General features: G+C 41.3%; 1 protein-coding gene across 1 annotated transcript; it reads right to left on the minus strand.

The window, feature by feature from the left end:
• Positions 1-1,015: 1,015 nt before the first annotated feature.
• LOC143360580 (UDP-glucosyltransferase 2) lies at positions 1,016-9,391 on the minus strand. Its single transcript, XM_076799571.1, has 4 exons — positions 8,623-9,391; positions 7,004-7,434; positions 3,991-4,210; positions 1,016-1,987 (listed from the first exon to the last, which is right to left on the minus strand). Exons 1-4 carry the CDS (start codon positions 9,246-9,248, stop codon positions 1,594-1,596), a joined length of 1,671 nt encoding a protein of 556 aa, XP_076655686.1. The 5' UTR covers positions 9,249-9,391; the 3' UTR covers positions 1,016-1,593.
• Between the last annotated feature and the right edge of the window lie 15,482 nt (positions 9,392-24,873).

The following is a 24,873-nucleotide window of genomic DNA, read 5'->3' on the forward strand; positions in this document are numbered from 1 at the left end:
TTCTATTGCGAAAAGTTTACAGTTTTAACGAAAGTTCCAAAAAGTGAGGTTACGAAACGAACGAATAACTCCGCTATTTCAAAACGAATGGATTTAAACAAAAAATTGCAACGCGAAGCTGAAAGTTGCATTATTGTACTCTAAAAATATTGGCATTTTTCATTTAGTAATTGTCTCTGAAAAAATTCTGAAATATCGCGTATGCACTTCGGTTGACGTAAGTGATACTCGTGTGACAAAATTTGTTTTCGTTTTTTTCTTTGTTTAAGCTTACCCAGACCTCCACGTGAGGTTTGTAGCACACGACATGGTTAGGCAGTGCTTGTTACAATTGTGCCGGCGGTCCTATTGTAATCCTTCTGCTATATTTTTGGTACTCCCGGTATAGTTATTGCGTTCGAAGTCGCAAAGGGGCCGCGATTTGTCCCCTAATTTATAACCGCGCTTTTATTCCCCGAATGAGAGACGCGGCCGGCTTTTCCGGCTTCCTGTTTTTGCGACTCCGTGCCTGTGCATTCATAATAAAGCGCGAGTGATATAACGTCGAAATATGCAAAAGCTTCTTTCCCCCCATGTAAGGCGACCCTTATAACTAATAAAACGACGCTTCTACTTTTTTCTTGGCCCTGCACAGTGGTGGGGGGAGGGGGGGGGGGGTTGTTCGGCCAGAAAAGCGCGAAAGAAGCCAATTTTTAAAATTTAGACGAAGAATTTGTATTATCTAAGACATCTCATTCTTCCGGAAACACGTCATTTGCTTAGTAGTGATTTCTGAACGTTTTAAGGGAATTTTGCAAATTTTTGCATCACAGCAGCTTTTCAGGTATGCATGTGCTCCACTCGTCAGGTTTTGCTTTTCCATCACAAATATTTGCATGGTTATTAATATTCGAAAATGAGAAAAAATTCACGTTAAATTATCTCGACACAATGAACTGAGGAATATTGGCATCTGTGAATAAAATGACCATTTGTTGGCAAAGTGGAATTATGAATGAGACACAGTTTATTGATTCAAATGAGCAATTTTTATTGTTGATAAACGTTGCACGAGTCTGATTAGGGTTGCAGATGTATCAGTAGGAAAGGTGGTAATATTCGAAATTTATTTGATGCATAACAACGTTGTTTGTGAACACATAATTAAAGTCTTAATCTTAAGATGATGTTGGAACATTTGTTATGCTTAAGCTTAGGATCTTTATGCAAGTTCTCGTTCTCCTGAATTACACTATGAACACTAGAATAAAGGTAAATGTTTTTTCATAAAACGAAAGATTTAAATGATGATAATAATGGTTTGCGAGTATTTAATATCACGAGTGCATAAAGATCCGCGATCCACTTATGATAAACAAAAGGTAATTGTTCGATTGGCAGGAATGTTCTTTCTCATCACGATTATTGTATTTTCAATATAAAATTAATAGTAACGTATAAAATATCGAACGTGGATGACAATACATGATTACAATACTTTTAAACAGATTGGAAATTAGTTTTACATGTGGCATTAAATTATTTCTCACAACAGACTGATGAAAATTGTTTGGAGACAATGTCGCCGTAAAATGACGAAGATGATTTTCACAATTATTTTTCCAATTTTTTCTGTGATATCGTGTCAATCGTAGATTCGTACAAAACCATATATGAAGTCTTAGACAATTCATAAAGAAGCCTAACAAGTTTTAAGGTCGCAGTTATTAAACAGAGTACGATGTAAAAAGCGTACATCAATAGATGGCGGAACCATGTTGTTTTCAAAATAGCCCGAACAGCTACGAGAATCATAATGATCGCGAACGCTATAATCGAAATAGCATCGAGCAATAGATATTGGTACCATGATAGGTTTACTGCCTCGGTCTTCAACGAGTCTGGTCCATGACGAATTAAATACTCTACCCAGTATGCACCTTCCTCTGCCGGCGGGATTGGTCGATCTTTGAACCGCAGTGAAGCTTTCTGTGCGACTTCTTTGTAGCTGAGAATCCATAAAGCATCAAACAAATAATGTTATTTGCAGAAAAGGAATTTATAAAAATGAGAGAAATCGGAGGGAGTTCGTACAGTGCCTGCCAAAGATATTTTTACTTCTCTTAATAGTTAACACTAGAACGATAATAATTCACTATAATCTGCACTGGTTAATGTGCACTAGAACTTGTCGAAACGACGGGTTCCAAATTATTTAATTATTCAGATTAGAATAGAAGACTCATTTATATTTCTTTGGACACACATTAAAAATCGTTAGAAATTATATTACGTTATAATATTTAGTAGATTCTATGATTTAATTTTATTTTTGCATCGCATCGCATTAGCTTTGCATTGCAGATGCAGATAACTGTGATGAAATAAGGACCACTGCAAAAATTTTATAGTTTTTTCAAATTTGATTTTCATAGTCCAAGATATACGCATATAAAAGCTTAGAGTGGCATCGCACGACTCGATCCTAATTCTTCAAATTTCCCTAAGAGGTTCCCAAATAGTAGACGGTAAGTTCCGGAATGACTTTTCGCCCAACCGGTAAGATACGTGAACACGGGAAGCATCGAGTTAATGGAATCTATTCAAAACTTATAGTTAGTTCAACGCAGTACGATTAAACTAACCAAGCAAGTACCTCCGGTTCGAAGCAGAGTCTACACACAGGCCACGGTACGTGTAACACGTGTCGTAATTTCATTACATACTCTCCGGCCAGAGTTTGAACGTACACAGGGCAGAAGGATATTTTTGATGAACTTAATCGATCATGCAGATGTACGGGGAAATTCTAATTAAACTACGTTCCCGCGATAACAATGGCGAGACTAACAATCTACGTACAACGACATACGAACAGTCGAAAAAGTCTTTCACAATCACTTCAACGCTTTCCTCGTGTCTACACTGAATATGCTTGTTAAAAAATCAAATTTTCAAATGAAATTCCTCGCCTCGAAACTTCGATTTTTGGCATTTTCTCGTCAAGATGTACAGGATTATATGGTAAAAAGTTAAAAATTTCTGGTTCGCCGAAGTGAAGTTTCAACCAAATTGTAAATCCAGATCGTGGATTTTTCTGCAAACTAAGAATTGCCATGATGAAACACGACTGTTGGAATTCGCGGTCTGTGGAAGCGAAGGACATTCGCACTTGACAATAATCGTGATCGGTCACAATGATGACTTGTAACAGGGTGAATGGTTAATGAGAGCGGGAACGAATGCGCGATCAAATCAAAAGTCAACAATAGAATTCCACGCGCGCTACATACATACACTTATCTCGTGAAACAATTGTCATTCGCCGGGTGCACGTTGCCGAATACGATTGTAACCCGGGATCGATTTCGATGGTGTTAATGTCATCGTAACGAGCGATAACATTCAACCCTTTGCGGTCAAAATAATTCCTTATTTTATCGACTCCCATCACATTCATCAATAACGTCCGAATTAATAAGTAAAACTGTAGTGGTTCCTATTTGTTCTAAACAGGCTAACAGAGCTACCGATGGGAATACAAATGAACCATATAATTTTGTAACAAAATTAGCAAAAGAGAGAAAACGCGTTGGACCGCAAAGGGTTAATCGACGTGTTTATTGCGATTGTAGTAAGTTAACATGAAAAATTGACGGGGCCATAATAGAATGTTCTGAACCAAAAAAAAAAAAAAAAAATAAATTTCTTTTACTATTTTCACTGTCACGTAACCTATGAATTTGCAATAGTCCCCGTGGCGAGAGGATATTATGATGCACCCCCTACGTGGTATTAATTACAGACTGCCAGGAATATTCAGTCAGCGCAGGTCAGAAGATATAATAATGGATTGTTCGAGCGCGCGCCACTACGAAAGCGTTGTGCCATTCTTTATTTCTGCAAACGTGCCCGGGCATGTTCTGGGTTATTAATTTTCATTGGATTATTATCCGAAGCCCGTGAAAAATAATTTCGCATATGACCGGCTAGTACGGCGCCTCTGATTACCTCTGGTTGGTGAGCAGCTCGTTCAGGGCGGCCGATATCGCCTCGTGCGAGAGTTCGCCGTAATTCAGCTGCAAGCCCAGACCTTTTTTCACGAAGTAGGCCATGTTCAAGTGCTGGTCGCCGAATAAGGGCATCCCAAGAATCGGAACTCCGCAATAAACCGCCTCTTGGGACCCAAGCAGTCCAGCGTGTGTGATAAACAGCCGCACGTTCGGGTGACCTGCGGATAGTAATAAGTTTATGTGACTCGAACATTACCCTTACTTATTTACTTTGGCACATTCTACCAGCGATCACCCCGCGCGCTTCCGATTCATTAGCTCTGCCGGAAAGTATTAGCCTACTTGAACAATATGCCGACATTTGCCGAATGCCGATATTTTGCCAAGTAAAAACTCAGTCGATTCGATCGGGAAAATAGGGAATATTCGAATATTTTATTCGGTGGCTCTGAAAATGATATGTTGAACGAGGGTTTGAAACGGTTCTGAAAATTTTTAATTTTTTGTGAGGCTGCCTCGGGGTGAGGCACCTATTCTTTGAGACGCATTACTATTTTAACCCTTGGCACTCGAATCGCGACTGTAAGGCGCCACTAGAAACTCCTGTATCATTATTCAAAATATTTTTTGCATTATTAAATTTGTTTGTATTTAATAAATCACTAAACATTTGAGTACTGTACGAGTAGATCGCACCATTTTCGTATGTATAGCTCGAAAAAATATATATAGTAGGGAAATATTCTAGGTCGGAAAAAATGTTTCATTTTAGAGTTAAAATGGCTTCGAGTGCAAAGGGTTGAAACAAAAGATAAATTCATACGGTTTTTAATTCAGCTGGTACCCGTGAATCGGGATTGAATCGAACGATAGAAATTGCAAAGAGAAATCGATGAGTCAACAACATTATGAATTGATTCGAAAACGAATTTTAAGAAATGAACAAAATTTTCGATTTCAGAACAAAATGAACAAAACGCCAATTTCTTGTATAAGTTATGAGATACTAGGTTCATATTTCTCACAGTTTCAGCATCTTTTTGTGGTTGTTGAAATGTAATTTTTTCGTATTTTCCAAAGTGAGGGCACATAGTTAGAAAAATCATCGAATATCCATCTGATGCAATAGGTTGTGCCGGAATCAATTTTAAAAAGAAACTGCGAAGATGCGTGGAGCAATAGTTTCGTCATAGTAATAATTAATGGTACTTTGGTGCGCGCGATGTCGTCTCGAATCAGTTACTTCGATTGCGATCATTTGCATGCAAAGTGATCAGACTGCTAACAGCATACGAAATGACACGTTCAAGTAACGCACGAGCAAATTTGGATCTGCTCCAAGATTTAACTCAAACTACCCTGAATCTTGCCCGCCCCTAATTCACACTTCATAATCTGGCATATATATATAACGAGATGCTAAAACTGTGAGAAATATAAACGTAGAATTTCATAACTACTACAAGAAATCGGCACTTCAAAATTTTTTTATTTTAGAAAATTCGGTTTCGAAGCAGAAAATTCTGAAAAAAATCAGAGACTTGCATTCTAATAGCTAAAATATGCCTGATTTTTTTCAGAATTTTCAATTAAAGAAGATAGGAGAAATTATACGGAAAACCCTCATTTTCTTCGTCACCCCATTACTACCGAACGATTTAACTTTGCCTAAATATTTAAATTTTGTTGACGCACATGAAATATTCACATACTTCGTTTTATTTTTGATTGTTGTTGTTACGAAACGTGAAACACTGAAAATTAGTGGGAATATACTATCCAGGAATGCGTAATTGTTATCCTTCTTGTGCAGCTATATTTAACTTACGCGTAAATATTCAGATCGTACTTAAATACATGAAATATTCATATAAATTCGTTTTTTCTTTGTTATCGAACGTTTGAAACGCCGAAGCTCATTATACGAAATGAATATATTACAGAGGAACACATAATAATTTTAGCTCGTGATTATTAATATATTCTTGAAAAGTAGGACGAACTTAACTAAGCCCGATAATTCGATACTGCGGTGTTCAATCGTATTGTTCTCACAAGGTTATTATCAATGCGTGTGTAAAACCTGAAAGCGGACGAGAATGAAATTTTTATCGAATTCTGTTCGAATTCACTGCGCGGTAATATTATCTCATTTAACTGCTATCTCTGTGTTCTACGTACGCGTCATATTAATCGCAAAAACGTATTTCTTTGTCGCTGGTGTGACGTATCCAATTCGTAGTAAACTATATTTTAGGATTTTTATTTTTTTGTTATTCGCTATTGTTATATGATTTGTAATTTAATACAATTTTTCATTATTACCTTTTTCCAATAGGAAGAGATACATTCATTTAATTTTAAATGCCTATTATCAAATTTTAAACTATATTCCGCCTTGAAGAAATTTTTGATCAACTACTTCTGAACGGTTCCGGAACAAACATACTTTAATTTGAGCTTGAACAATTTTTTTTATCACATAACAGTGATATACTCTGTATTCAATTGAAAACAAAATATGTCTGACCTGAAAAAAGTTGGAGAGAAAGGTCAATATTTGCAAAAACAAGGTCCGCAAAATCTAGCTCTTAATACCATTTAAATGACCTACATACGTGTTTCCACAATTACGGAATATATCCAGGAGAAGTGACACGTAAACGAGACACGCATTTTTGTTCTCAAGAACATTGAATTTTTGTTGTACCTTTGTTCACCAGTATCTATTGCCAGCCGATCAATTTTCCGATCAAAAATGTCTACCGTGTAATTGCGTGCAATTAATTGCAATGCCATTCGCAATTTAATGAAACGTCCCTTCAGACTTTGAATAACTTGGATTCCCGTGATCCGGTGGTTCTACTTTAACTTATTGACAGCACGAAACGCTTAGGGCAAACGTATCGTCCCTGCGAGTCAAAGATGGTTCCTCGAGATGGTCGGTTGGGGAGAGATAAAAGTGAAAAAAGTGGGGGGGGGGGGGGAGATGTATATATGTATGCACGTACAGAGTATGGAGAGTTGGGGCGCCCATTCGATGCACTTAACGTTCCTGGGCAGCTTCGGCATTTTCTCTTTGGTGCACTTCCACAGTATTTGCTGCGGTAGTTGTTCGAATGCTTTGTAAAAGGCTGCGACCGCTTGCTCGGACATCGTCGACGGGTTCAGTTGCGACCCGAGGCTAAAGTAAATAACGCCATCTTTGCCCTGGCCGTCCAGGTAATCCTCGAGGTCTTTTGGCAGCGGCGACGGACCCGACGGAGGAATGTGAATGCCACCGAGCTCCTTGAACGCCGGAGTTTGGGCTCGGGGCGTGCTGACAACCGGATGTCCGTTCGTCAGGACCAAGGACACCCTTGATCGCAACCTGTCCAAGTCCGGTAGATCGTCGCCGAGGTATCTCTTTGCCACTTGGTAGCTCGCCGCGTCCGAGTGGTATCTGCAACAGAATCATTTTTCATATTTACTCAAAAGTGGCAACAGCGAAAGAAATAGTGAAAACAAAAGTGAATGACCCCCAAGAAGCTATTTCTAAACAATTATTGACGAAGGAATATTATGTCTAAAAATTCAAACTTCCGATTGGTCAACAATATGTTTGGTCATTTTTCTCTTCTGTTCACAGATTTTTTGTGAATCACCATTCCAAAAAATCAAACATTTATAAGCAATTGTTATCAGAAGATTTTTGTTGATTTTTTTTTTTGTGAAGACTCATTGTTTGATAATTATTACGTGAATGTATACACGCTTACGATAAGACAATCGAGGAACATCGTTATGGTTGTTATCGATACCATTATCTTTAGAGATCCGATGGAAGTAGAGCGACTCACTCAATTTAGGCTGTTGGTGTATTAATCTCATAAGTGATCCGAACGACTACGATTGATCCAAAAACTGTTTGAACAATAAATTTCCCCTTCTCGAAAAATTGTCGATATTCGGACTGTGGTGATTTCGCTGGAAAAAAATAGTGCAACAATTTACGTATTTTCGAGCTTGAAGCCTCTACTTTCGCCATACTTTTGCGATAATTATATAATTAATATATTTCCAGACTAGTATATAACGTAACAGAGTAATAGAACACTTGTTAACCCTTTGCACTCGGCACTATTTTAATTCTAAAACTAAATTTTTCTCCTGTCTTAGAATATTTTCATTTTATTCATACGAAACTGATCCGATTTCCACGTATAATATTTGAATGTTTAGTAATCTATCAAATACAAATTTTGTAATGTAACAAATATTTTGTAATATTTCTTGTGATTTTTTTAAAATAATGCCGCAACAATTTCTGGTGGCGCTTCAGAGTCACCACTCGAGTGCAAAGGGTTAATATGTTTAAAGATACTCTGAATGCTTGGGGGGTGATTAAACCCTCCCTTAAATCAATCTCTAATTACAAGAACTAACGATTTCTGTGTATTAATAGTATATTTTTCACATTGAGAATATAAAATAATTTTTACCGTAATACTTCCCCTCAAAAATTGTTTCAACATCGTCAACAAATATAAATGACTCTTATTTTGTAATGGATTGTTACTAATAATTCACCTACTGTTCCACATTATACTTCGGCCAATGACCCCACGAACGGTTCAAAAGCAGTGCTCACCTGTAAGTGTACTTGGTATAAAGAAAGTGGAACAGGTTCTGGATCCTCTCGTAGAGATCCATTCGATCGGTGAATCTGCCGAAGATATTTGGAACGTAGCTGGGGTTCTCAGGGTTCCCTATGAAGTCGTTAGTCCAAGGTAGAGTTACACTGCTGATCGTAGCAACGGTGAGAGGTATGCCCAATGTGTGACCGATGCCTAGAAAACAATCAGTGGCGAACATCTCGACGAGAAAGACGTCGAACCTCTCCTTCGATTTGATGATCCTCTGCATCTCCGGGTGCAGGAATATGGGCTCGCATATTCGAAAGCCGCAGAAGTACAAAAACCGTTTGATATCGTAGACCGTCGTGGTCATTTCTTTGAACCTTTCGAAGGACACCGTGCTAACTAGGCTCGGCAGGCTAGAAGAGATGTCCACGTCCGTGAAGTTCGCCAGGGGCTTCTTCTGCGGAAAATGCGACACTGACACGACCTCGTGACCCTTCTCTGCTAATTTCTTCATCAGTGTCTCGTACACGATGTAGTGACTTTTCCCTGGGTACGGGAACACTCCCAATATCCTTGCCCCGTTGCCACCCGCGATCACGCATTGCAGCACCGTCAACGCGAGCAGCAAATTCATCTCGGCCCTCAGGTCCGCTCTACAGATGTGCTATTTTTCGGTTAAACTTTCACTTGGGGGACCAGAAATTTTGGACTCTTTTTTGTAGAATCCCGTAGACTTCGACGAGAGAATGCCAAAAATCGGAGTTTTAACGTTAGGAATTCACTGGTTCAAAAGTTACACGTGCTTACAGGCTCACCCGAACGAGACAGAAACTCTCGGAACGATGATACGTTAATGACTGTTACGATGGCAGTTCCTCGAGCAAAACTGAACGATGATGACAGATGCGTCTTATCTTACGATTGTTGCCTGCTCGTTCTAATGTACAGTCTTCAATACGAATCTTCCTTCGACGAGAATTGAAAATCTGATACCGACACATTTGTGCAAACAAATGCTAAATTAAAAACTGTACAGTCTACGATCCATAAAATGAATAATCTCTCGCGTGAGTCCTTCGCGTGTTTTATTGCCGTCTAATAATTAGAACGACACGTTAGATTTCATGAAAAACACGAAGATAACGAAACACCGTTACATTGTAAATTCTTCTGAAATATTTGATCAACTTGGATCGATAATTTTGCCGAGTCATCAGCGTCACAAAAAGAAAGGGGAATAAACTTTTTATTACCAAAATGAAAAACGAGCCGGATATAAAATTCGTTTAGAAGTTTCTGTGCGCGCGCGCTGGATGATAAATTAAATTTGTAGTCTGGCGGTGTACGTTTTCATAAATTCGTAGAAGCAAGAATTGTGTAGCAGAGTTCCTTATCGCGAGACTTATCGCGGGAAGTACGTAATTTTTTCGCCCCGGGCAGTACAAACAACTGTAGAATCAACGATGTGACGTGACGACACATCTAATAAAAATCGACAACAGCGTTCTTAAAAAGAGCCGACGGAGCTTATCGAATTATTTCACGGTCGTGGTGCTGATTAATTGCCTCGTTTCATAGAAGAAGTTCGGAACGCGAGTTACGAGAGAACCGACTATTTTTTTCGCGCGCCAGATGAAAGCGGTGCATTATTAAGAAATTCGCCGGGGAATAGGAGCGCGCTATAGCGGCAAGGTTAAAAGCAAAGGATTGTAAGGAACCGTCCGGCGGAAGAGAATTCGAAAAAGAATTTTCGTGTCGAATCCGGTTAGAGAGCTCTCTCGATACCGGATTGCATTCACGATTCCGCTTGGAGATTATTGTCCACCAAATCTAATTACATTTTTATCTGTACATTGTGTTTCGGACAATCGATGGACTGTCGCGGAATTTTTCGCATTGCAATGGTTCGGTTCAATTTTTAACAGAAAATTCATTAGGAATTAAATAGGAATTGATTTGCTAATTTAATGGGATTGTAAAGTTGTAAAGAATATTATGGAATTCTAAAGTTTTCTGGAATCGATTTTGATGAGTTAATTGACACAGATACCTGCGTTTTTAAAATTTGTATTACACGCTCAGTTAAAGAAAGTTGTGAAATCAACACTTTTTCTCGCAGTTCCTGTCGACTACAATTATCCAGAAATTTTCTGTACACGTTTAGCAAACGATTTCTTCGAAATTCGTGAAAATTCACGTGGTCCACTTTTCAAAAAGTTACACAATTTCGTATTACGAAACTCGGTCCAAGAGTTCTTCTCGTCATAAATCAAATCGGCTAGCAAAACGACTCCAGCAAGCAAAATAGCAGCAGCTAATTTCCGCACAAGAAACGCATTTATAATGCAGCTTAACATTAAAGCTGCGAAAGTGTGCACAAGCGTACAATCTCCAATTTCTCTGTTCCGCGGCTGGCTGGCTTCGGTTACATCAGTTTTCCATTATTTTCGTGGCATGTCGTTCGTCAGTCGTTCCCATTAAAAACCGTCGGAAGTTCCGTTCGGAAATGTAGGGTCAGAAATGGCACCGGGACACGGCAGTAAAGCAGAATGTTAAGATGGTCTGAGCTGGAACGTCACTTTGCATGAACTTTTGCAAGGAAATCGGACGAAAGTCACATATTCAAATTTTTTACCTATTTTCTACTATCCGGACTATACAATCGAATGCTTTGAAGGCAAAATACTTGAAATTGTAGGAGTTATGATCCCTTGAAGGGGGGACATTTAAAAAACAAAACACGACTCCAGCTGCTCTATTGGTCTGAAATTGAAGGAGGAGGTACCATTTTAATTCAAACATCTCATTATTTAACAAAATAATTCTGAATTTCTAATTTCGATTTTTACCATTTCTCTTCCCATTTGGCTCTTTTTAGGGTGTCACTGTAAATTCATTCATTGGACAGGGGTCATGCTATTTCTTTGGGTATACTGTGATTCCTCTGTATATGTCGCCAAGGCCTTTATGATAAACGTCGCGGAACTATCCCCACTCACTAGGGGAACGCCGAGGAGTGTGAACATAACACGGGTCGAGCATATCTCTTGGACGATACACGACGCTGGCAAGGCTCGCGTTTTTGACATATATCGAGAGAATTCACTGTATACTGATTAAAAAAAAAAAATGGCCAAAAAAATGCGGATAGAGAACACTCTTGTTACATTTAGAAGGTAATGTGAAATAGTGACTTTTAGCGGTCGGTAAAGCTGGAGTTAAAAACCGGCAGGAGTTCCGTACGGACATGTAGGGTCATGAACGGCACTGGGACACGGTGGAGCAAAACGGTAACGCAAGTACAGCGCGACGGCGCGTTGGAACAATGACGGAAGAGGAACGCGACGCTGTTACGAGGACACGGGTTGGGCGTGGAGGTGGAGAAGGAAAAAAGGAAAAAAAGAAAAAAAAAAGAAAAAGCAGGACGAAAGGCGCAGCAGCGGGGCCAAGGTGCGGCGAGCAGCAGCGAAGATGACGGTGGAGAGAAGCTTTTCTTATCTGAATTTCAAGTGCTAGCTTGTAAGAAGAATGTTGTGCTCCTTGTCTGGCCGGGTTCCTCGCGCCAACCGTTGCCGGGAAACTTTCGCGATATCGTCGACGACTAATTAAAGCGCGGAATAAGAGAGGGAGCAATTACCAGGGCGGTTCCATTTAATTTCGTGGACCGATTTAAGGCACAACCGTGGAAGGAAGTGGGTCGTGAAACCACATTATGTATTTGCATACCGCTTTATACACGATGTCCTGGCACGTTTATGCGATATCGTCGTCGTGCCCCGCTGCATCGTGAATCTTACCGCCGTTGCGCTCGCGAGACCCGGAGCGTTCGCTCGTGAAGTCGATGAATTTAACCGTGCGGTTATCGGGAGGAGACTTGTTTGTGGGAGTTTCGATGATTGGGCCGTATCGAAACCCTGTTTTGGAATTTTATCTTCAGTTCCCATGAAGCTCTGCGATCCACGGAAGCACCGGTCGCCAAAAATGATTAACCGAAATTGATCATTTCGCCTACGATATCGCGCGAGAGACGTGGCACGTCAAACGTAAACAACGCGGTACGAGAGACGCAGTGTCGCCGGTGGAGGGGAAGTGGTGGGAATTAAGGGGGAAAAGTTGCCCCCCCTCTCTCTCTCTCTCGAAGTTAGAGTGGGGAGGCGAGTCCTAATCTGGCGATACTGAAGAGACGTAAACGTAAACAACGCGTGTCAGAGGACGCTCGGTCGAACCTTGAAACGACTCTACGTGTGACCGACCTTGTTGTTGTTTATGGCACCGGCCATCGGGACTTAAATTGCAAGTTAAAGGATTTTCTTTTAAATAATAATCCTAGAAAATTAAATTATGCTGATCCACTTGGTTCCCGACTGAAATTGCTACTGCCGTTGAAGTAGACTATAATGAACAATCATTATTTACTTATGAATCACCGTGTACAGAACAGCGTGGCTCGCTGTGTCTGAACACTCGTAAATATTATCTTTATTGCACGGACTTGTTCCCGCGGAGGAATAATAAATCTCCCGCGGAGACATTCGATTACGCCATTAAACTCTACGGTGGTTGCTTGTCTCGTTGGTCATATCGCCTAGCCTCTTTGTCACCCTAATCAAATAATCTTTTCTCCCGAGGTGCGCGCTATTACGCAAACCGGCGTTAAAGATTTTAAGAACCGATCCGGCGATAACGAATCTATCCGAGTCGATTTTATAACCGGTGCTCTCTTCCCGTGGAGCACGATCCCCTTCCATTTCGAGAGTTGTAAAATGAATTACGCTTTTAACGGCGCGCCGCTTAACCGCTGCTTTGGTAAAAATACAGAGGTGAAATTGTCGCGTTACCTCTGCGCGATTATGAACGTTTCGTACCTCCGTTCGGCGATTAAAATTCGAGCATAAAGTCGGATTTAGGTGACAGACGCGCTATTATGCGGTCGGTATTACAAGAATAGATTCGAATAATGATAAAACGTTCATGCAAAATGTATACGGCCGGTGGGGGAGTAAGTATGACTTTCAAGTGACTACCTTTTCCGTGTTCTTAAAATTTATGCAATGCATTATCTGCAATTTCGCGTCGCTTTTTCTGGGTCACGCTATTCTCAACTCTCCGACATGCAGATACGTGCGTGTGCGTGCACACGTGTGTGCTTGTGTGTTTGTGTACGGAAAACAGTCTCTATGCTCTTTAAAATAAATTCGAAGCATTTTCCGAGAAGTTTCCGGGCGGTCGGTTTTTCGCGTGTTTAAACGTTCCGTTCTGGACGGACGAGATACTCGAAACGAAATCCTCCCGCGATTCCCCAGAATTTCTGAACGTTAGTTCGAAGCGAAGTGATTTCGAAGTCCGATGGCAGACAAAGCCCGAGGATCCTGAGAATGAAATTCGTCTGCCGGGAACGGGGAAACGCAAGTTATATCGGTTTACAAAGTTCGAGCCGTTAATGTGGCTCTCCTTTAGCCTCGCGCTCCGGCTGTAGGTACACATTCAGCACACTTCCACCCGCATAACTTAAGACTCCGGCAATGAAAATTATGTCTTTCAATGCCGATCCCCGTCCGCCAGATTTCGACGAGTTCTCCGTGGTTTCGTCGCTCTCTCACAGATTGTTGGATCAACCTTTACCTAAACGTTCCCTCGATCGAAAAAGTATTTGAACACTGGATCTCCCATTCCCGAAAAACTGTCGGTATTTGAACTGCGATAATTTCGTTTAGAAAAATTGCACAGCGATCTACCTGAACTCACTTTCAAGACTGGAGCCTCTACTTTCGCCACAAATCGTTCATTTTCGTCTAAAATATTTTTGCGCGACATAGTGACGGGAAAACTGAAAACGCTTTTACTTCCCCCTAAATGTTACAAATTCAAACGCTCGTAGAAACATTGCAAAATTTTTCTCGTCATTGAAACTACGGTAGAATTGAAGATCGTAGCTTTCCCTTTACAATGAACGCTCAAACCTTGATCTACGATTTTTTCTAGCCGATCTACTGATCTTTGAACGAAGGGTGTATCTTTACAGTCATTTTCGCAAGAAACACGTCATTCTACATTTTTGTTCCTTGTCGTATTCTTATTGTTGGACAAGAATGAAAAAGAGAAATATTTTATTTATTCTGTAGTATTTTCTTATGTTGAAATATTTTCGTTAAACCGCATCAAGGAATTTCTTTCGTTAAAGTTTCGTATTAATGCTGTGACGAAATTTGCTTTATGGTTTCCCGTTCGGCACCGCATAGCGATCTCAATTTTGTTCGTTTATAATCCAAGAGGACCGTAATGACGGCTATAACGTGAAGCCACAACATCAGATTTCGGATCAGTCTTTGACTGAGGGATTTCGGGTCGCTTTTCGCAAATTAAGGGCGTCTCCTGCATACCCGCATTGCATACCTGAGCTTCCCGTGCTGCACACCAACCTTCAGCGAAAGTTTGTAAAATTCAAGAAGCTCGCGGGGAAATCCGTATTAGTGTACTCGTGCTTCGGCCGGGCTGCGCAACGTTCCGTGAAACGGTTTGTTTAATATTGAATTGATTTTTCGAACCGGAGCTTATTTTCCGACCTAATTATCCATTCTTGAACCGAACATAGTACACGCTGGGGGAAGATGCGTAAATCCTCTCGATTATGTTCCTAAGGCGCTTCTATCTCGAAAGTAAGGATTTGTTGTGCGCAGCGTGCGAAAAGCTGCAAATACAAATTATGCACATACAGAAAAAAAAACAGATATTGTTCATTCTCCTCGTTATTCAACCACCTTGAAACATAATTCTTTAAGGAGAATTTTAGAAAAGGGTCGTCCTCAAAAAGTCAAAACGTGTGAAGATTTTATACTAAAAACAGAATTTCACTTTTAGATAAATTTCAAACACAAATGAACTCAAATTAAGCACAATCTGAGAAACGATGATTCCATGTACAGAAATAAGGGAATAACACAAAAATCATGAAACACTTGCTACGGGTACTTGGAAGCGAATAAAACTTCCGGTTACAAGAAAATGGTCCTGCTGCCGGGACCCGTTTAATTTCGACTAACAAGTTTATCAACCGGCATAAAATATGCAAGATCTTGGTCTTCCTTGCACATTTGAAATTTAGCGAGTGCATATAAACTTTCGTAACCGACTATACACTCGTAGAACAGATCTTTGAGATGTCTCGAGTCCGCCGGTGGAAGTTCCGCAAAGTAGAACGCCGAGTCGCCGGAAGAATTTAATGTTTTCCAGGGAAGCGCAGGGAACTTTGAACGAAAAGAAATGCGTGTGCTGAGATACTCTCGTGTACCGGTGCTCGCGTCTTTCAAACGTTTTACTCCGTCTTCGCTGCGAACAATTATTTCATTGTCGTTAAATTTCACAATTTTATAGTTGCACAATGTTCACAAAGACATAAAACCGTCGGAACTTATTCAGCCAACTGATTAATTCATAATAAAATAATTTCTCGACGTTTCAAATATTAAAACGACTGCATACCACGCGAAACACTAATAAATAAACCACACGTACAGACCCAACAACGCGAGGGAAGGTATTTCATAATTCGAAAAAATAGTGCAACGTTAGAAAACAAAATGATTAAAAATCGAGTCCTTTTCGAATTCAGCGTCGGTCGACTTTCCGAAAGGAAACTTCCGTGAAAGACAAGCCCGGTGGAACCGTGTTCTTCGTGGGGAAGCTCGGAGCAATGTTGCAAAATGTAGAACAAAGTGGAACGCCAATAAGAACTTTTCGAAAAGTAATAATTGAGCAAACATCTCGCGACTCGGAATTACGCACGGAATAAAGAGTTACATCTCTTTGCCTTGGGGAAAGAGAGGGAGAGAGAGAGAGAGAGAGAGAGAGAGAGAGAGAGAGAGAGAGAGAGAGAGAGAGAGAGAGAGAGAGAGAGGCCAAGCCAAGAGAACAATGATTCATCTGAATCTGGCAAAAGTATTTCCTGCCCCTTTGTGTTCATGCGCCCGTAAACATCTCGCGGCGGGAATGATAACTTCGCTTCCGTTATTTTATTTTCCGGGGCTGGTGGGGTGGGGTGGGGAGACAAGAAACAAATCTTACGCGTTTCCTTCTGCTTGTGTAAAACAGCCAGTTACAAAGGAAATGTTTACCATGCTCATTATGAAGAAGAGAGGCGGCTACCTCGCGGGCCGGGCCAGCCGGGCTGCAGTAGTAAACTGTCTTTCCAAAAAGTTAACCTGCGTTAGAAACAAGCGAGCCCCCGCCTTGTGCGCCGCGCAAACGTGAAGGGCGAATTTACATCCCCCCCCCCCCCCGGTTTGTATAACGAACGCCAGCCGAGGAAAAGTTTTTTTCAGCTGGTAACACTGGAAAACACACAGGACTGCCGCGTCACGAAAATGTTCAGATTAACACCAGGCTCCGACGCTGTTCGCGTAACCTGTACCGTGCTGCACCACGTCGCCGCATACCAAAACGCTGAAAATCGCACATCTTTGGGCACGCATAACTTTCGAAGTAGTGACCTCCTAGAATCGAAACTAGGATCTTCGGCGATTTCTCGTCGAAATCGACAGGATTACATAAAAAGAAGTGAGAAATTTCTGGTTTCCCGAGGTGAAGTTTCACCGGTAAAGTCATTGCGAACGATTGCGAAAGACTTGAAGAAAAACTTGGGCGTACGGCCGACATTTTCCGACACGTCGATCAAAGCAGAGAACTCCGGGAACGTCCATAATCTGCTTATTAACTATGCGTTTCAGCGGCAACAAACACTGCGGAACCGAATCCGCAGAGTTAATTAAAAAACGCCGTGCGAATAAAGGACTCTTTGTCTCTCGCTTTTCGTGGATCCTTCAATTACCGGGTGGCTATTAATTACCGCGAGCCTTTCCGCGGGAACAAAATGAAAGTTTCAGGCGGTAAAGCTATCAAGCAAACTTTCCGGAAGCTTACAACAATCCGGCAGACAGCGGGCCTCTTGTTGCGATTGAAAAGGGAACAAAGGGAATCAGTTGTACAGTTTCAGCAGCGACCATGATCGGCGCAAAATCTTCGCATCGCAGGCGGCGGCGGCTCCCGGCTCCCTCGACAAAAGAATGCTCGAAAACGGCTCGGCTGTAACGCGTGCTCTAATTGCTTTGTTCGAATTACTACGAATACAAGTGGCCGGCAATGTTTTCGCTCCGAATCGCCTGACGGTTTAACGCCTAAACGGGAACGGGCCCGGTGACAAGGCGAGGTGTGTATTAACTTTAATGAAAGCCAACCCCCCGCCTAGTTTCGAGTTGTCGCTTCATCTCATTGTGACGGGATTCCAGTTAATTTCCGTGTAACGGAATAGCAATTAAACCAGCCACTCATTTGTAAAGCTCAATTACCAGTGGAGAGAGAGGGAGGGACTCTTCAGGACACCTGACCAAAAAAGTATTGGCACGCTCCGGGGTTTTTGCAACAATGTAATCGAGCGTTCGATCGATACACGTATCCGGTGTTTCGAGATTCTCGACATTCTAACGTGCGAGACACTTAAGTGATCAATACCTGACCTATCCGGTGAACGAACATAATTTGTCTCCAACTTTCAGCACTTGGACAATTTTTATTTTCCGTAAATGTTCACGATCTAGTAATCAACACACAAGTTCATATTAATAGTTAATATAATTAGTTCTCTCCTCCAGTTAATATGAAAGTTATTATGATCAACCGACCGGATTTCTATTTCATAATTATTGAAATTATAATGACTGAATTGACTTCTTCGCTTGAGCACATAGTATAGTGAAACTTTGGCAAAGTTTTGGGCTTTGTAGGTTTGCTATTAAACAATCATTTCTTTCAGTCTTTCTAACAATTTCTAACAATTCCGAATTGAAAACGTTTCGTTGCTCTGTGTGCAACACGTCGATCCCAAATAAGCAATTAGCAGGTACACAGGCATGTCGGCAATGCATAAACTGGCACAATATTTGCGCGTATAATAAAATGCTGACACAACTAAATCGTCTCGATGCGACAGGTAATCGCAGCTCGCGTTATTTCGAAAAATTGGGAGTGCCGCGGAAAAGTGAGTTCCCCGTTTATTGGAATTTGTATCGTGAAAAAAAGTACATGAAAATATTTAATATTTTTCATTTTCTCCCTCGCAGGGTGAACGATCGACCGATCGATGAAGTTACATGACAGCCAGTTTTCGCTAACTCGTTTTAAACGTTAGCATTCGCGCTATGGCGGATGCACTTCGACGCAGTGTGTATATATACTCAATCGAGCGAGCACATTCTATCGAGACAATCTTCGAGCGTCGCGTCGTTGAACGCGAGACCCACATATTACAAATAGCCTAGCCGCGGTGTCAAAAGGAGTGTTTTCAATTACACTTCCCTCGGCTTTTTCCGTGATTTAGCTTTATAGCCGGCGCGGAAATTGATAAAACTGTGACTCATGGCGGATCTGACTCGCAAGACTGAACGCGCGTGTTTCCTATCAGTGGAAAGCTCCGAAATTATTCCGCCCTGCCTCCAGCTGGATCAAAGCGATTTTAAAATCGTTTATTTGCTCGTTAATTTATTCGTTAATTTATTCGCATTTGTCATTTGACTGGTGGTGTATTGTGTCTCTCTTTCCCATTTATTTCAGTTTAATTATTGCATTATTTGCATCTTTCAGCCACTTATTTACACCGCTTTGTCCATTTCGTTCCCCCTACTCTTCAGCTTCGGTTAAATTAGCTATAATATTGTTTACTTTTGTTCATTCGTGTAATTGTTAATGCTCTCCCGACCTGCTGTTGTAACTACATTATTTTTATGCAAATTTTGTCCATCAATTGAAAAATACCGGAGCTAAACTGTCTTCGTTAATCATTTCAATATGTTCAAAATAGTATATCGACATTTTTGAAATCTTTTTACTGTTATCACATTGCAACTACTAGTTCGTGTCGTAAATGCACCATAGTTATAAACATTGATTCGTAGTTTGGTCCGCGTTTCTTTCTTTCTCATTTATTTCTATTCAGGTATCACGGTATTGTTACTCGTATTATTTACACGTTTTAGTTACGCATTCACGCTCCTGTTTACCTTTCCTTCCCCTTATTTGTTTACCCGCTTGTCCGTCCACTTGCGCGCATTCATTCCTTTATTTTCGACAATTGAAATCGCCGAAACGCGAGTACAACAAGTGTGGAAATTATTTAGTTCACAAACCACCAACACTAGACAAATATAGATTTCGTATTGTTACGCACACACACACACACACACACACACACACACACACACATTGCAATTGCCCTCGTAGAAAATTTGCATAATGTCAAATGAAATTCTTCTTTTGTCCAGTTGCTCGCAAAGAACCCTCTCCCCTTTTGTTTCGAAACGGACGAAACCGTTTTTCGTTTGGTCAAAATGATCTCCGTTTTCGTCGATAAATTTCGCGGTCGCATACGTAATTAAAAGATTAGTTTTCCGAACGCATATTAGAAAAAGATGCGTGTCAAGATTAGTGGACTTTGTCGCTTGTTTGCGAAGCAACGATGGAAAAAACCTGGGCAAAATGAAGAGAAAAGATAATAGCGTAGCTGCATGCTAGCGTTGTAGCGTCAGGATGCTGTGAATGGCTGCATGTACCAATTTTGGTTTGCGAAGTTTCAGGCTGGTAATTTCTCCATTAAAGGCGACCTACATTCTGGAAGACCGAGTACGATCAATGACCATCAAATAAAGGCCTTGATCTATAATAGCCTTCGTCGTACGACTCCAGATAACACGTGAACGCTTAAAATATCTCGATCGAGCGTGTTTCAATCGCTTGAACGAATTAAGAGAATCGCTAACCATCGAATTTAACGCATGCCACATTTTTATCTGGAATCGTGCGGTTAAAAGCGTCGAAGCTAAAAGCATCTTTTAAAAGAGCGACAATTGCAGACGTAAAATAGATTGTTCGTCACGACGTAGAGGAAAAAGAATGAAGAAAATAAGAGAGAAGAATGACAATTGAATTTCCTGGAAAGAATTCTAGGAAACACTGAATAATATATAATAAATTCATGGTTATAATTAATATAGCTGATTCGTCTATTATTGTGCTGACATTGCCTTTGAACAAACTTGATCCTCGAATGGCACTGTTTGCGACCATTTTCACCCGGAATTATGAGCGTTCCATTTATACTCGAATTATTTAACGGTAAATTTAAATTATAAGCTACTTGTATTAAGCGTTATAGGTAGACAGCGGATTTGATGCGCCTATGATAAATTCGTTTCTCTCGTAAATGCATGAAATGTCCGCGGTCTAATCATAAGCGTCCATCATTCAGAGGTTAAATAACAATCCATACTTCGGTTTTAATATGAAATTAATAATACGGCCTATTCTCTGAAAAATTGATAGCGCTGAGACGCATGCTCCGCTTCCTCGCACAGCCTATAACCCAGATTGATCGATCTTCTTATAATAGGATCACCATCCCTAACATAATATGGAGCTACTTGACTGTAGATGAATCTTGCTGACGGCAAGAAACGGAGACAACAAGGCGCCATCGACGTCGTCTATCGCTAATGAAACAATAGCAAAACCACTTCCGCTGTCTCGTACAGTGTGTCAAGATTTGTCTGAAAAAATACTACGAGAAATATTGATATCTATGATCCAAGATATAAACGAAACATACTTGCCGGAAAATTTTGAGAACCTGGGTCCAAATAGACCCAGCTATCGGGGGGCTAAAAACGATATTTCCATCGAACTCAATAGGCTGCAAAATTCTTTGTGCGAAATAAAACTAATTGCAATCGACAAGAACCAAATAGAAACTTCTTTCTACCTTTAATAAGTTGAATCTAATACGACATAATTATTTTGTTGTCAATAACATTTTTATAATACTATCAGGAACGTATTCGTGACATTTTTCTGTTCAAATTGAGTCCAAACACGACATACTTCGGGTCATATTTACTTGTTCAAATCCACGGTAAAATTTCCGAACAACACAGTTCGGATAATCGAGGTTCTACAGTATCGCGAATTAATCGAGCAAATGTGCACCGAAGAATGTCGTGTTTGGACTCGTTTTAACCAGAAAAATGTCGCAAACACGTTGAGAAACGTTTCGTAACTAATTTTCTAATTAAATCAGTATCGTCTCATCGATACAGCTAACCTCCTACGTTACACTCTTGAGCTATCTAACTTCTGTGGTACAGATAACCAAGAGAGCGCTATTAAACACAACCTGCCTAACGAATCCTCGCGAAAGCGTGTCCGTATCGGCGTGCCGAAATCGAACACACGTGGTAGCCAATCAGGCAGGATCCATCGGACAAAGCCCCGTCGGCGTATCGTTATCGAGTGACTCAATCCAGGAAAAATCACGGATGATTCCCGGAGTCGTCCTCCCTATTAACCGAATCGTGGAGCCGAGGGTCGGGACACATCCGCGGCAAATTAACCGGGGAAACCTGAATACATAGTGGCGCGTACCATGCAAGACTGTTTGCGACGAAACGCGAGAGTCATGGGCAAGGGCTCGTTAGAGTTTCATCGGCCGCTCGTTACGGTGGGCCGTCACGGAGAATTGCAAAAGGGCTTCCGAGGAAAAGGCTCGCTCGTTTTTCTTCCTTTTCGTGGACCAACAACGGCCACCAGGCATCGGGGGCGCCGGAAACGTCCGATCTGTCCATTTCCAACCGGTCCGGTTTCATCCCTCTCGAGTGTCGTGCGTCGCTCATTACCACCAGTCGAGCAAAGGCTCTTCTCGCTTCTGGCCCTCCAGCAGATCCTTCCGACCCCCGAGGGACATCTAAAAATACACGGGCAAACACGACGACAACCTTGATTCCGCGTCTATGCGACCGCAACGTGCCGACGCCGGGCTTGTCCTTGGCTACAGTATCGGACCCGTTACATCCTATCCCACCTTACTTTATAATTATCATATTGCCACCACCGTTATTGTTATCATTACTGCTATTATTCACCCTATTCTCATCGTATCGCCGTTGCTAATGCTCTTGTTAACATTGCGACAGCGTCCAAGACAGACCTGGGCAACTCGCGGCTCGCGAGCGCAGCAGTGTCGCCAGATGAGCGGAGGGAAAATGTTCTCTCCGCCCCAGCACCGGAGCATGCGCGGTAGAAGGGAAATTAGAGTGGGGGAACAAGTCTTGATCTGGCTTCAGGATCGTTCAGCTCGTAGACCGTAGCACTGCCGTACCTCTGACAATGCGTGTGACGAAACATGCAGCGTTGCTCGCAGGGGCGTGGCTCCGTCCCCGCAGGGCGTGGCTTCGACCCTGCAGGGGCGTGGCTTCGTGCCCGCCGTTCTGTGTATGCCCAGGGCGAGTATTGAAGCGGCAGCGAGGAAGAAGTTGCCCGTGTCTGATCTGAGGATAACAATTATTTATATCGAAATCTTCTGTTAATTTTGTATCATTCGTGTTGATGAATGTAAAAGTTAATAGATTCGTGACGTGAACATTTTCAAACTTTAACTCGAGTGCGGCACGTTGTCCAATCACACATTCTTGTCTCTGCAAGGGTTACAATTCGAGGGGTGGGGGAGTGGGGGCAAGAAAAGTGTCAAAAGAAATTGTTTAGCTCTGTAGTTAAAGACCACATTAGCGAGCATGCTATGTCCGTACAAGAATTTACCGCGAGCAAGAATTTCCGTTGCACGCGCAGAATGTCCTTCCTAATTACTGTTCGTGCTAGGAATCTTGGGAATGTATTAGTACTCTTTGTCCATATCGCCTAGCGCGCCCCCGAGTCAATTAGCGGTAATGAGCGATATTAGAATGGCATGCGTCCTTCCGCAGAGATTCACTGTCTCTGATCTAAGTGCGCTGCCGAAGATCCGCCGCGAAAAAACATTATCCATGGAACCTGTAGCTCGTTGAAACCCTAATTGCAATTTCGGTGTCGGTTGAAAAAAAAATGTGAATTTGTAGTTTTAGCTTTCTCGAGTGAGATTATAATTTCGGGAATACGTGTCTGATTTGTGCGATAAATGATGGAAAGAGAGATAAATATTGTTGTTCGTTACACGGAAATATTGTTAATTAGGTTCGTTTAACGGAGTCGGTCCCTCGAGAAGCAAATCGAACAAACGAAAGTTCAAATTATTAAGGTAAATTGGAATCTCGCGTCGACTTAGAGAGTTGTCGCGAGCTCCGTGCGCCGGAGTTTCGTTGGAAATTTTTAATTGCCGTGATTTTCTTCAAACGAAGAGGCAAAAATTTTTCAACAACTTCAAAGCGAATTTTTTGATCGCCCCGACACGTTCTAATTACCGTCGCGCCGCCGGGGCCAATAACTTTTATTCTATAACAGACTGCAACGAGGCATTCGTTCCACCGTAGAATTACTTGCCGAGGGGTGGGGGAGGGGGTGGTGGAGAGGCTCAATTAAACTGAACACCTGGCTCCTTGAGGGGTCGCAGACGTAACTGTGCCGGCTATATTACCGATTCTAAAGTGCAAAATGAATTATTATTTCATCGAATCAGCACTGTACCATTCTTCCCCATTTTCTGGTCGAGGTGCATTATCTATCACTCAACGAAGTTGTCACCTGGTATTAATGGGAAATTTATCTGAACCTGCGGAGAACTTTGAAGAAGCGCTCACCTTAAAGCTTGAGTTGATTTTTTCGGAATTTTTATCGTTTTTTAAATCGAACAAAAATTTTATTCGTGTTCTACCTAAAATAATTTCCAACAACAATTTTGTCTGTGACTTGCATAACGTAATTTCGAACAGAAATTTTACTGGAATTTAGAATAATTTTGTACAAAAATTCTATGGAACTTTTATTGAAAATCACTCTGGAAGATAATTTTAGTTGAATTTTACTTCGGATAATTTCAAAGGAGAATCCCGATCGAATTTTACAGCAAACTTGCCGAAAACAAAATTTCTTTTTCAATTCTTCTTAAATTAATCATGGAGCAAGATTCACATGCGAATTCTGCTTAAGTCAATCATCGAACATGGAACTGTGTATGAACTCTCCATAAATCAATCGCGCGGACATTCAAAATGCTGTTGAAGTCCATCAGGATTAATTCGAAGTAGTTTAGCAGAAAGAGAGTGTCCGCATTGAAGCATGATTCGCAACGCGAAAAATCTCGGAGCGCAGCAGCAGCGTTATCCGATTGACAAATCGCTTCGCCATAGCTCACAGGTCGGATGCAAATAATGTATCCACCCCCGCCAGCCCCTCGCCACCCGCCGCCTACCGATTTTTCATTCACAGATTTCATTCAATCTGGCCGATGTCAG

Source organism: Halictus rubicundus, chromosome 13, assembly GCF_050948215.1.
Source record: "Halictus rubicundus isolate RS-2024b chromosome 13, iyHalRubi1_principal, whole genome shotgun sequence".
Taxonomy (NCBI): domain Eukaryota; kingdom Metazoa; phylum Arthropoda; class Insecta; order Hymenoptera; family Halictidae; genus Halictus; species Halictus rubicundus.

Coding starts and splice junctions, on each gene's coding strand:
- LOC143360580 (XM_076799571.1), bottom strand. CDS start 9,248: ATGAATTTGCTGCTCGCGTTGACGGTGCTGCAATGCGTGATCGCGGGT. Junction 4,211..7,003: donor GCCCCAACTCTCCATACTCT/GTACGTGCATAC, acceptor TACTATCCGCAG/GTCACCCGAACGTGCGGCTG. Junction 1,988..3,990: donor GAGCTGCTCACCAACCAGAG/GTAATCAGAGGC, acceptor ATGGATTCTCAG/CTACAAAGAAGTCGCACAGA.